We start from the raw sequence: 13,307 nt of genomic DNA on the forward strand, positions 1-13,307 counted from the left end.
TGTGTGTGTGTGTGTGTGTGTGTGTAAGTAAAACCCCCAACATTTATTTCTTTTTCCCTTTAGAAGGCTTTGCAAATAAGGCAGGGTCAATCTGGTCTTTAGGCAGACCTCTCACAGAGAAAAGTCTTGCTGCTCTTTCCTGTAAAGTGCCTCCGCATTTCAGGCCCAGAGCCATCAGTTCAAACTTCAGCTTATGTAATCCTAGCGCTTCCATTTCAGTGGCAGAGTTGAATGCCAGAAGATTTATTGGTGTAGACTTCTGCAAAGACAAGAATACACAATCCTTGCATTACCGTTTTGAAAAAAAAAGACTTAGCGCCTCTTCTGGCTTATGCTTATTTAGTCTCCAACTAGATTTCACTTTTACGGAACATGCAGCTAAACACTTTCAAAGTGTGATAACACAGTTATACCGAGTCTCCAGGTATAGCATGCTGGGCATTTCCATAGTTACACTATGTCTGCATTGCAGTCAAGCTGTGACTACAACCTGGAGATATACCTGAGCTAGGCTGCATAGCTGTAGCAGCACACAGATCAGCATGGGCTGCAAACCTGCCTGAGAAGACTGGTAAGTATGCTGATGGTTTTGCAGCCCGTACTAAGTGCCATGCCATCACAGCTACATGCTAGCATTACCGTAAATAAATAGCTTAAAGCCAGCTCCGATGTCTGTCTAAGTGGCAATAAAAGCTATGACTGTACTGTAGACACACCTCCAGGTATAAATTTAAGATCATTTAGTTGGAAATCAGATGGATTTCTAACCCCACAGGCAATGGCCTACAGACCAAACTGGTGATCAGGGTAGAATGCATTGTGCCTATAAGGACTCACAAAAAGAGCCTGAAATAAGAAAGTAACCGAGCCAAACCCACCTCTTTCTTTGTTGGAAAGTAACAGATAAGGTAGTTCCACCTGTCCTCTCCCAAGCTTTGGGGTCTCTGCTACATGAAGTTAAGAACTGTGTGTTCATAAAGTATTTAGGAGAACTGAAAACACCTGATGATTCAATGCCTCATTCTTATATTGCACAAGTCATGAACTCAGTGTGACAAAGCTACCAGATCTTAACTGTAAATTAAATTTACCTTGGCTACTTTCAAAGCTAAGCACTCCCCCATTAGTGACAGGGAAAACAGATGGACACCACACATTACTATGCAGTTAATCTTGGAATTACAGGAATAGCAGATATTTTACTTTTTACGAAAATGCTTAGGGGATGCTGAGCTTCCAGAGATGCTTCTCATTTTGACAAAGAAGAAAAAGCAGAAGTGATGCAAATTATAAATTCATCCTAAACAAAGAAATTAGGCATTTTCCACGTCTGTTACCTATTGAACAGCATTTCAAGAAAAAAAAAAATCATTCTTGCAACACAGATCTACCATGCTAGAATTACCAAAAGGGATATGAGATAGTCCCAGGGATGTGAGACTGCTCAGTCACGAACCCTGCATTCAGCACTAAGTGCTTGCTGTATCAGTGCTGTTATTTCTGAGTACAGCACCCTGCGCCAAGATACGCACATATTTAAAAGTGCTCTTTTTTAGCAGAGAGGAACTTTAATAAGGTCTCTTTACTACACACAGTCACTACTTTAACTGAAGGCATAAGCACTGTTATAAGAGCCATTTACCACCTGCAATAACAATTAATTGTGGTTTTGGTGGAGTTTCCTGTCCCAGGAATAGGAAACGTTGCAAGTACTGTCTGAAAGGTAAACACTGCCTGGTGATAAGCATCCAGTTGAAAATACTGCCCACTTATAGTACAGTGTACATAAAGTTTCAACTGACTGAACTATATTTTGCAATATTTCCCCATTTTAAATGCTTGTTCACTCATTTACCAATAGAGGTGCACCAATACATTAGTGCCATATCAGATCAGCACCAATAAAAGGAAAATTAACATCATCAGCTATTGGCTTTTTTGGCCAGTATAGCCAACAATGTACCAATAAATACAATAGGTCTTCTGGCCAGGGTCTCTAAATGCTGCAGCTGTGTGCATGCATGCCCAGGGCCAGGAATGCAGCCAGGCAGTATGCAGAGCAGCATCCTGCAGGCAAGCCTGTGGAAGGGAAGGGGTGTGGGGGCAAGATCAAGGCCCCCCACGATGAGGGAGTGGGGCAGGGGCTGGGTGGGAGTGCTGCCCAGCCAGGGCAGCGAATGGGACTCTAGGGCCAGAACGAGGAGCCACGGGAGTCTTGTCCAGGGGCAGAGGCAGCTCCCTGCTGCTCCACATACCCCCAGGGGAGGCATGTGCCCCACCAAATCTGTACACAGGGCAGACGCAGGCTACCCACTGCAGGCTCGGGGCTCTCCATCCTGCTGCCTCTGTCATGGAAGCAGCACATTGGCCACGCGTCCCCTACCTGCCTGGCGGCAGTAGGGGCAGCGAGTTGCGCCTCTAGCAGGCAACATGCAGCCAGCATGGAGCTCCCAGGGCAAATGCAGCAGGGCAAAGAGCCCCAAGCCTGCAGGGACCTCTGCCCTCACTCTACTCTGCTCCTAAAGGCAACAGAGTGGAGAGTCCCAAGCCTACAACAGGCAGCATGCATATGCCCTTGCCCCACCCATTCTGGTTAAGAGCGTCTTCACGCTTAAAAATGGTGGCAGCAGCACTTGAACTGAAGTTTATTTGACGAGCTTTACATCAAACACCACCACCACCTTTTTTAAGCGTCAGAACACCGATCCCCTGGATAAGCCACCCACAGCTGTACCACTCCCTGCCCTGGCCCCAGGTCCTATTCACCACCCTGGCTGGGCAGCACCCCCAGCCCCACTCCTTCCCTTACTGTGGACCCACCCCCCCCACAGACACACACATCCCCCTACCCCTTCCCCTTCACAGACTTACCTGCAAGGCCATGCTCTTCATGCTGCTCAGCTGCATTCCTGTAAATCGGTTATTGGATTGGTATCGGCCAATATGCCTCATTAATAATCAGCTATGGATATCAGCCAGGAAAGTCTTTAGATCAGTGCACCCCTATTTACCAATTATCAACATTCAGTAAATAGCAACAGGGTTTCCAACCATAGAAACTTACAAGTTTCTACACAATGAAAAAGAAATGCTTTAAAAAAAACAAAAAACAAAAAAAAAACAAAACAAAAAAAAACCCAAAAAAACAAAAACAAAAAAAAACCATTACAACGACAGACTCCCTACTCAAGTCAAATGGGGCACAGAATCTGAGTCACTCAGGGATTGGCATTTTGTTTTGCCGACAGATCTCAATGTTCCAAACAACACTGAGCATATAATAACACTCCACAAGCGATGGGCAAGTGGGTGCCGTTATTGTTGACACTTATTTATTTAGTGCTGGTGTGCTCAATATTGAAAAATCAGGTTTTTATTGCTTAGAGCCAACTCAGGCTTCTCATGTAAGAGGTGATCAGTCTACAGTCAAAGCAATGCACTTGTCCAAGAGCTAATTTAATTTAAAGCAGAATACTCTCAGCAGCAGTTGAGCAAGCCTCATGAATGACAATGAATTGCTCAACCCCAGTGGGGCAATTCATTCCAACATCAGTAGGGAAGTTACTCCACCGTTGAGGTAATTTCCTTTAGATCTGCTTTTCTACCTGCATTTGTAAAAACTCAGACACATCACATATCATTGCCCTTCTCACCCAGAAGATCTTACTGTCAGATATGCAGCAGCAGAATCTTATTCCCCAAACGAGAGCTGCAGTTTGAGCCAGATCAGTGCAATTTTTGGACAGCCTGGATTAAAGTGTTTAATTTAAAAAGGAAACCAATAGAGGGGAATTCTGATAGTTTTGTCTGCACCATATAGAAGTTGATCTTTAGGGCTTTAACTTAATTAGCCTTATTGAGGATGAATAATAAAGTCAAGCTACAGTACACACAAGGTGAACAAGCCTAGTGCAACTTCAATTACTGGTACAATAGTGAGTGTAAAACTCGCTCATCCCATGGAGTATCTGCATCATACTGACAGAGAACTTTCTACACAAAATAGGGAAGGGGAAAAAACTGGCTGCACATGAAGAAGGAGGACACAGGAGCGCCTCAGCCCATTAGGGGAAGAAGAGGAGGAAGAAGACTAGCTAGTCAAGAGCAGAATTACTGAAGTAAGAATTCCAATTGCACTTTGATCTCTCCAATTACAAAAGAAAATTTCTGAATATGAATTATGATCTTATACATGTAAACCCTAGCATTTTAAAATGGGACATGCAGTGACAAAGTGTCTGAACCACTATAAGGAGCTATAAAGAATGCACTCATAGGCAGAAAATGTGCATCTTGAGCAACTGTTAAGGCAAGGGGATTTTTAGACCCCAAAACACTTACTTTACATTAATGGAAGTCAGTCTATTCAGTCAGTAGATAATGGGGAAAAGAAGTGATCTAAAAAAAAAACAGATGGGGTAAAGCAAGAAAGGAGGCAATAGCATCTGCATCTAGACTTTCATGGTGTTGCTCACCGTGCTCTGTAATAGAATTATTTCCTCTTGAGTAGTTGAAACTTTTTCTTGCTCCCCTTCTTTCAGGGTCTCTGTTGTGTCATTTTTTTCATCAGCTGGAACTGCAACCTGCCCCTCTGTGGGTACCTCCTCTGGTAGATCATTTTCAGCATCTTCTGCCTGCTCTTGTGGTTTTTCAGAGGTATTGGTGGTTGAGCTGCATCCTAGTGAATCCTCTGAACTACTGGGCCACTCAACTGTGCTTTCAGTCTTTTCAATGTGGCTGGTGCTTGAGTGGCAACTTCCCTCTGCTGTACTAGGAAAATTATCTTCGCTGTCATCTGTGCTCTCAGGATCCTCCAGTCCTTCCAATCCCATCCTGTCATAAACAAGCGCTCAAGTTAAAGGTATTTTCAAATAAGAAAGTGCCCTACTTCAAGTGCCCGATTCCCTAAGGAGCCTCACCATACTAATATACCAAGGAGGGGCTATAGTCTGGAGCCCCACATCAGCTGGACTCCCATGCTAAGCAAGCCAGAAGTCACTATTGTTATGTACGATCCGAAGCAATCATACTTCCCAAAGAATCCCCAGTACAGGAATCCATCACTTCCACAAAAACTATTGCTGTGCTGACATCTTTATTCTGCCAGTAACCATTTTAGCTTGCTGTCTTAAATAGTGGAATTGAACATCCCATCTGGTTAAAGAATGGAACAGTGCATATGCTATACCCACTATGAGAAAGACAACCAGACTGGAGACTGAGAAGTCAATCCTCAAGCTACATACTACAGGAAATAGGAGGAACCCAGTGTATTTAGACAGAGGAATACTGATAAAAAAAAAACAAAAACCACATCTGGATGTGGAGTGGTAGAGGGAAGACAGGAAGTGGGGATGGGGCAAAACTCCTGCCACTGCTTTCACTTGTTCTATGTATTACAGTAGAACCTAGATACTTCAAAAGGTTACTTTCCTTACCACCCTGTGAAGAAGAGAGTTTGAAAAGGGCATACAGAGCTGCAACAAAGACCTGTGAGGGACTGTTGAGACATTTTTTCCTTCAAAAGGATGCCACCCTGCCAGTTAGTTGTGCAGAACTGCAAATAAGCTTCAAGTGATAGGAGAAGCAGCACCCTGAGGTAAAAGCAATAACCAACCAATGAGATATTCTTAAATTCAGCAACCCTCTGCTAATGGAGTGGGTTGCACACAGATGCAAATGATCTGGGTTCCATGCTGCCTTTTGGGACTGTCACAATTATGTGCCAGAAGTTCCTGGTAGTTTTTCTGATAGTCTGCATCTCAAAAGAAAAACTGATCCTTTACTCTTAACTTCCTTCTCCTTTACCAAGTGGATCAGGGCACTACACTTACCACAAGCATTTCCTTTTCTCAGATTTTGCTCCACTCTTTTCAGACTCATTTGGGCGCTTCCGGCTATCGCTGGTCTCTGGAGACACCATCTTACTAGAGGAGGCCTGCATCCCTTCAATGCAAAGTTAAAAATGGAGTTACCCTGTAAAACCATAATAACCTACATACTATGATACTCCCAAGTCCACAGGGGAAGAAGACTTAAAACAAAGCTTCCTAGAGAACTGGATGCTCTAGATACCAGTTATTTTCTGAATTTGTCTTCAGTTACTGTTAGTAGAAGTGCTGGAATGCGAGCCCAAGACACCAAAGTCTTTTATACAAGTTCAACAGGAGTAGAAACTCTTATTGCTCTGCAGTTCTACAGAGTTGACCTTGAATTACAGTGACCACTTCTGAGCTGGCTCTCTATGCCCCAGTCAGTTCCTGGTCTGTATGTCAAGACTGCCACCAGAGTAACATAGTGGCTAAGTAAAATAGCCTAAGAGAATGGGTATATGAATCAAGATATTTTATGTTATACTCAGTTTCTCCAGTTTTCTATACATTCTGTTTATACAGTCCTTTAAGCTAAAGTTGATTCTTCTAGATCAGCACTTATCATTGTTTTAAAATAATTCTGAATGTCACTGCCACAAATGCAGAATGTATCTACAGATTACCTTAAGTATAAGGATGCTTTATTACTTGCATCTGTGTTCTAGTGTCTCACAATATTCTAACAAAGCTATTTCAGAAAGGAAAAATTAGACCACATTTTAGTAAAACCAAGTGCACCTCACCCAAATGAAAACAGTACTGCCTAGTCCAAGTTATATCAATAACCATTTGTCACATAAAAGTCACTTAGAGCCATACTTTAATTTAGGTGCCAACTGAAGATAATTCTATATCTATTGATAAACAGATCAGTTCCTCAGCAATACCTTTAAGTACCGAATCCTCTAGCCGCTCAGCCATTTCATTACACTGCTGCTGGTAATCCGAATTAACAAAGAAGTGTTTTGGTTCTGCAAGTTTACGCTGCAGCCTTTCCAAGCGTCTTTGTTCTTTTTCAGCTTCCCGCTCTGCTTGCTGCTTCACCCACTCAGCCATTCTGGAAAGAGAGAGAGAGAGAGAAAAAGAGAGAGATCTTGGAAACAAGAACCAAACTGAGGTAGCCTTCCAGTTACTGAACCCTTTCACCCACAGCTCGGGGGGAGGGGGGGGGCAGGGAAGGAAGATAGGGGGAAAAAAAAAACAAAATCAAAATAAGGACTGGGCAGTGAAGAAGAAAAAAAAAGTAGATGATTTAATAGAGATGTAGCCTGAAGAAACAAAGGAATTTCACAGATGAATGAACAGATGGGCAGAAAACTGCCTTAAAAAAAGTTGTGATGACTAGGCTCCAAAGCTGCATGAGTAACAGTTCTGCAACTTTACCGGGGGGGCCGGAAAGAATTAAAAGGATTCTCAGAGGACCGTTAGGTAGAAGGTTTTTCTACCCATAAGAAAAAGACATAAAAAGGAGGATTTATTACTCGTTGGTAACGAACAGGTTTCCACAGTACAGCTGCCTCTATTTTACACTAGCCAGATACTCTTAAGCAAGCACACAATAGACTTCTGCTGTCATCTTCCCACTTTGTGCTTACTGTTCGAAAGACTCAAAGGCTCTTTTTGGTATTCAGAACAAAACATGGCTACAGGAACCAATCATTTGACCTCCTCTTCCCTTAACAACAGAATACATGGTCATTCTATTTTATAACAATATTATAAAGAAATAAGTGCCTCACGCTTTTTCATGATTAACATCTCGGAGCCTCCTTCCACTAAGGTCTCGGCAAGCTTCTCGATTTGTTGTCTTTTCAATTTGAGCACCAAGTGCTCGGAGCATTGATCCAAAACCTGAGGGAAAGAGTTAACAGAAGTAGCTATGAAGCTGTGATAGAGATCAAGAGAATAAGAACCACTACTGTTTTAAAAACACTCTTGCCTGCCCCCAAAAATAAGGGGAGACAGTGAAACACAATATGCACCTACCTTAAGGAAAAGACTCTTTAGCCTCACTGTTAGCAAGAAATGGGACATAGCAGAATTGGTGATTGGCCTCTTGGAGCCCAAAAGATGAGCTATAGTTTCATAGTTTGTAGAGTTGGAAGGGACCTGAGCAGATCATCGAGTCCGACCCCCTGCCATGGCAGGAAAGAGTACTGGGGTCAAAGAACCCCAGCAAGATGTTCATCCAGCCTCGTCTTAAAGACCCCCAGGGTAGGAGCCAGCACCACTTCTCTTGGAAGTTGGTTCCAGATCCTAGCCACCCTGACCATGAAGTAGCGCCTCCTGATGTCTAGTCTGAACCTACCCTCTGTCAGCTTGTGACCGTTATTTCTAGTCACTCCTGGTAGTGCTCGGGGGAACAGGGACTCCCCCAATGCCTGCTGGTCCCCCCTGACTAGTTTGTAACAGGCCACTAGATCCCCCTCAGCCTTCTCTTATGGAGGCTGAACAGGTTCAGGTCCCATAGCCTCTCCTCATAGGGCCTGCCCTGCTGCGCCCTGATCATGCAAGAACATATTTAAGAGATATGATCAGGTATACTGTTGGGCCAAAAACCCAAGAGTATGGGCACAACAGTTAACTGCAGAGCAAGGAGCGAGGATTTATCATGCATCAGTGTTCCACAGCAACTGACTGCTCCTATTCTGTAGTTTACCTCTTACATTCCCCACTCACCATGGGACAAAAGCCAGTTACCACAGAGTAGCTGACATGCAGTAAGCTTTCGCACCTTTTACCCAACCATAGTTTGTTCATGTTTGTCTATACCTCCAAACAGCAAGTCAAGTAAAGGCATTTAAGGTATAACTAAGTGAAAAAAATTCTCACATTAGCTCAGGAATTCACCTGGCATGATTTCGAGAGAGCCAACGAATATCACAGCACCTGTGCTTCCACCCAGAAGCCACAAACTATTATCGGAATCCCCCAATGCAGTGTTCCTCAATTTTCTCTGTTCTGAAAGCACCTCAGGACTTGTCCCTTCCATCTAACTAGTACATCTCTCCCTGTGGAACCACTGGCACAATCCCTGACAGATTCCCTGAACAGTAGTCCAGAAAAATGCATTTTTTCCTCCAAGATGCACCCTGGATTTTGCAAGTCTGAGCAAATATCCGTCATCTGACAGAAGCCATCATACAAAGCATTGTAGTTTGGGGTTTTTTGTGGGGGTGGAAAGAGACATTATCAGCAGAGACTCAGTAATGCTAAGATTACATGTACACATCTGGTGTCACTAACTTGTAACACCAGATTGGGTGTCTTGGTTTTTTAATCACCCAACCATGAATTAGCAGAGCTACATTTACCTCAAAGAGGTGCAGCATGGATTCACGTTATTAGAGTGCTTTAAAGTGCCAAATGTTATTCTTTAATTTAAAAAGTAGAAGAAACTGTACTGTACTCCGAGTCTTAAGGTGCTTTTCAAGACCATCATAAAAAGCTTACATAATTGGACACTCACCTAGAGAAAGTTTACTCCGTCTATTAAAACAAAATTAATGCCAGAGGTAAGCAGACTTTTACAAAGCAGACATTGAAGCAGGAGCAGCTTTATTAAAGGTTGCCCAGGATTTGATATCCCAAAGCACGTAAGGAGCTATTTCCTAACTCTGCCTATAGACATAGCAGATTAAAATATTAAATCCAGTTCTCTCAGAATGTAAATATAAGAATTTATTGAAGCAAATGTGAAAATCATGCAACTAAACTGCTTTTTAAAAAAAACGCGTCAATAAAAAAAAAAATCTGCAGCACCATAAGAAGCCAGCAATGCAAGACTTCTACAACACAATTACAGACTGAAGCAGGTGACTCTGGCAAGTGACACCTAGAAGGGATATTTGAGACTGCAGGATGAACAACAGAACTGAATGTTTCTAAAGCAATCAGCAGCAAAATACTGACCATGTAAATAGTCTTTCTGGGGTTTCACAGGTACAGTTTCAAACCATCTGAAGACTTGGTAGGACAATACTGCATTGATTAAACTCACATTTCTGTGATCATAGTTGGGAGCTTTAAAAAAATATGAATGCTTGATTTTGTGTAGGATTCTGCAGCAGATTTATGGTCACAAACCTTAGAATAAGGAAACTCAGACACATTTTCAAACAAGGTTCACTAGTTTTATTATGAAACAATAAGCTAAGAATCTGCATGTTGTAGCTTCAGTGCTTCTGGGGGTGGAAAACAAACAAACAAGCAACCCATACTTTATAACGTCAAAGGGCCCAAATCACTTTTGAAAATCAGATTTATGTTCATAAGTCACTTAAGCCAGATGAATTTATGGACTTCTGCCAGCACAACTACAATGATCAAGAGCATGCAAACATGGAATCCCCAAAAGAGGTGCAAATATAAGAGCAAAACTGAGTTTTTACTGCTACATCTTGTCTTTCTCCTGGAGAGTGGTTTCACTATACTACTACAAGAGTGCTCCCCAAATAGGAACGTTTTGCCACTATAGCATACCAGTTGTGCACTCAGTATACTGATAACGTCTGAGATTTTTTTAAAACTTTGAGCCTTGACTCCAACAGATTAAAAATGTGACCGTTCTTCACCTCTATTTAGTACAAGAAAAGAATCAGTAACTAACCTCCTTTTCCACCACAGAGTCTTGGTTCCAAACTATAAACAGCTCCATCCTGGAGCTCATCTTCAGGGTTAACCAGTCGTCCATTGCATTTGACATAGACACAGTCCTCAGGAATTCCCTAGAAATTATAAAGCTCATTCTATAAAAGATAGACCAGGATCATTCGGCATATTCCATTTTAAGAGTACAGTTAAGAGGGGAATGGCCTCCCCCACCACCATTTTTATATGATATTAAAAAAAAATCCATAGAAGATCTGAAACCATTCACTGAATAAGAAATTGTAAAAAGTTACAAATGACTGTATGAAGAATGCCTGGCATTTGAAAGCTTCTCTCTCTCAACTACTCAGCTGGTCCAACCAAAGAAATTCTTGTTTCTTGCATCTAGTCCCATCACTGCTATAATGTTAATTTTAACACTGTGATTCTCAACCAAGGTGCTGGAAATACACATATAAACTAGGCAGGTAAGCCCAGTTTCAGACATGTCCCCATCCCCACTGCCAGGACCTTTTGAAAAGAAGAAAGCATTGTAGTCTAAAAATTAGTTTTTCACAGAAGTTATAGGGAGGTGCCTTGAATCCAAACAGTTTGAGAGCCATTGCTTTAACACTACCAAAAAAAATTACAACCATTTCAAATCAAGTTACCAAGTAACTCATTTGATGAACAGGATTTAATGTGCATGATTTGCCATTGAAAATTATAGTGCAGGTTAATGGTGCTCCTACCACAGTTTACATTTCACGTCTACTGTTAAAATACACCATACTTCACCAACTGACACACAATAGCATTCTTCACCATCCAAAATGAGTACCTTCCGCTCAGCTAAGCTTAGGCAATGGGACAAATCAAAGAGTGTGACAACTCATCTAACATGTTTGTCAGTTCTCACAATAATTGTGAGGCTTTACAACACGGGTGGGCTACATATGGCCCGACTGGCCCCTATAAAAATTTAGAAAATTAGTATTTATCTGCCCTGGGCTGCCTCTCATGCGGCCCTCAACGGCTTGCCAAAACTCAGTAAGCGGCCCTCTGCCCAAAATAATTTCCCGCCCCTACATTCAAGATCCCCGTTTCCAAGAACAGGAGCAGGGAAGTGAAAACAAGTGAAGCACAGCTGGCCAACTGGCCACAAGGCACGAGAAGTGTCACTTCTGCCACCTGCAGAGGCTGAGCATGCAAGCTTTGATGTTTTCCCTATGGCTGAGAAAGGAGAATAAAAAGCTATTTTAATTATGAAAGCAAGCTTTGAGTACAGCTGACTTCTGTTTAAATACAGGGATAATGTTCCTTCCGGTAGTAAAGTGCTAGATTTCGCCCAAGTCAATGATTCTCCACCAGGGTAGCACAGCACCCTGAGGTGCCCTGAAATCCTTTCAACAGTGCTGCGGGGTGCCATGTCACGTCAACACGGAGATATGCAAACGTGAAACCCAGAACTTTGAAATGGGCATCCAGGGTCATGGTCTCCCCAAGTTCTCTGCAACAGAAAAAAACGGCTCTGTTCTTTTTCTGGAGGCAAAACTGAAAATGGAAGGTAAGAGCTGGCATTTTGTCAGAGGGCAGCACCTCTAGTCTAAAAAGGGTAAGAACCATAAGCAGGCCACTCACAACTCTATTCAAATTTCCTATGCAAGTTCAGGCTACTCGCATCACATCTCCCCAGATATTTACACTGTGAGCAGTTTGGGGCAAACATCTACAGGCTGGCCGCACACTCGGTCCTGGCCACACACCAAGCCATGAGGGCAGCAACAGCTCATTTTGTGCATGTTTGGGGGAAACATGGAATCTGCCAAAAGGCTCCATCGCTCACTGGCAGCAGAGGCCAGACCCCGTGGGGGGTACCCAGCGTTGGGAGCGCCAGGCCACTGCTATGGGCAAGACACACACATTACTGGCTGGAGGAGACACACAAGGGGCAGCCCTCATGACATGCCACAAGGCCCCCTCTAGGGCACCCAGTGGCAGCCACAACCACCAAGAAGACAGGGCACAAAACACAGAAGCCTTAGAGAGCAGGGTTGGAGGGAACCTCCAGAGGTCAAGTCCCAGGCACGAAAGGCCTCGTGGCCCGTGTAGGGACCAAACCAGCAACCCCGGCAAGACAGGGCTGGCACAGGCCCCGCGCCCCACCCTTCCGGATTCTGTAGCAGGGAACTAGACCCCCCTCCCAGGAACGGAAGAAGCCAAGTCGGACGGGGAGTGGGGGTTAGAGATGACGTCACACCCCCCAGAACCCCGCGCAGTGGGGCTTTCCCTACAGAACAACATCACCACCCCCAGGAGAAAAGGGAGGGGCTGCGCCGCGCCGTGGGCCCCACCCTACCTGCGCCCTGCAGCTAAGGCGGAGTAAATCCCGGACCGAGCCGCCCCCAGAGGGTAGTGGTAACGGCCGAACACGAGAGGCCGCCGGGTCTCGCACCAGCAGCGCCATGACCACCCAACCGAACAGCTAGAAAGGCAGAACAGCGCGCTTTGATGACGTTTAGGAGCCAACGCGGAAGCAGGGCACTAGTCACATGACCCACGACACCCACTCCCGCGAAAATGGGCTAAAAAGAGGCTTATAACACGCATGCCCAGCAGAATGGCCGTCTGAGGAGTGATAACGCGCGTGCGCAGTGGAGTTGGCTGGCTTAGAGTGTTGATAATGTGGATGCGCGGACGGTAGCCTGGCTGGTGGAGCCAACGGGAGAGACTGGTTTGAGGAGACTAATAACGTGCATGTGCGGCGGGGTGTGCGCTCTCCCCGTCTTGGCCAAACCTGATGCCAGGCCTGGCCGCAGGAGCGGGGCCCGGCAGAGCGCCCCC

General features: G+C 44.2%; 1 protein-coding gene across 1 annotated transcript; it reads right to left on the reverse strand.

Moving 5' to 3' along the window:
• Window positions 1-18: 18 nt before the first annotated feature.
• Window positions 19-13,017, reverse strand: SDE2 (SDE2 telomere maintenance homolog). Its single transcript, XM_019516540.1, has 7 exons — window positions 12,823-13,017; window positions 10,483-10,600; window positions 7,613-7,724; window positions 6,761-6,930; window positions 5,835-5,946; window positions 4,476-4,833; window positions 19-259 (listed from the first exon to the last, which is right to left on the reverse strand). The coding sequence occupies exons 1-7, from the start codon at window positions 12,928-12,930 to the stop codon at window positions 44-46; spliced, it is 1,194 nt and encodes a 397-aa protein (XP_019372085.1). The 5' UTR covers window positions 12,931-13,017; the 3' UTR covers window positions 19-43.
• Window positions 13,018-13,307: the final 290 nt, after the last annotated feature.

Source organism: Gavialis gangeticus, unplaced genomic scaffold, assembly GCF_001723915.1.
Source record: "Gavialis gangeticus isolate Ggan-Ray unplaced genomic scaffold, GavGan_comp1, whole genome shotgun sequence".
Lineage (NCBI taxonomy): Eukaryota > Metazoa > Chordata > Crocodylia > Gavialidae > Gavialis > Gavialis gangeticus.

Excerpts from the sequence above, each read along its gene's own strand:
- SDE2 (XM_019516540.1), bottom strand. The coding sequence starts at position 12,930 with ATGGCGCTGCTGGTGCGAGACCCGGCGGCCTCTCGTGTTCGGCCGTTA. Across the intron at positions 5,947-6,760 it reads AGAGGATTCGGTACTTAAAG|GGATGCAGGCCTCCTCTAGT; the intron begins GTATTGCTGAGG and ends TTTGCATTGAAG. Across the intron at positions 4,834-5,834 it reads GAGAAAAGGAAATGCTTGTG|GATGGGATTGGAAGGACTGG; the intron begins GTAAGTGTAGTG and ends TGTTTATGACAG.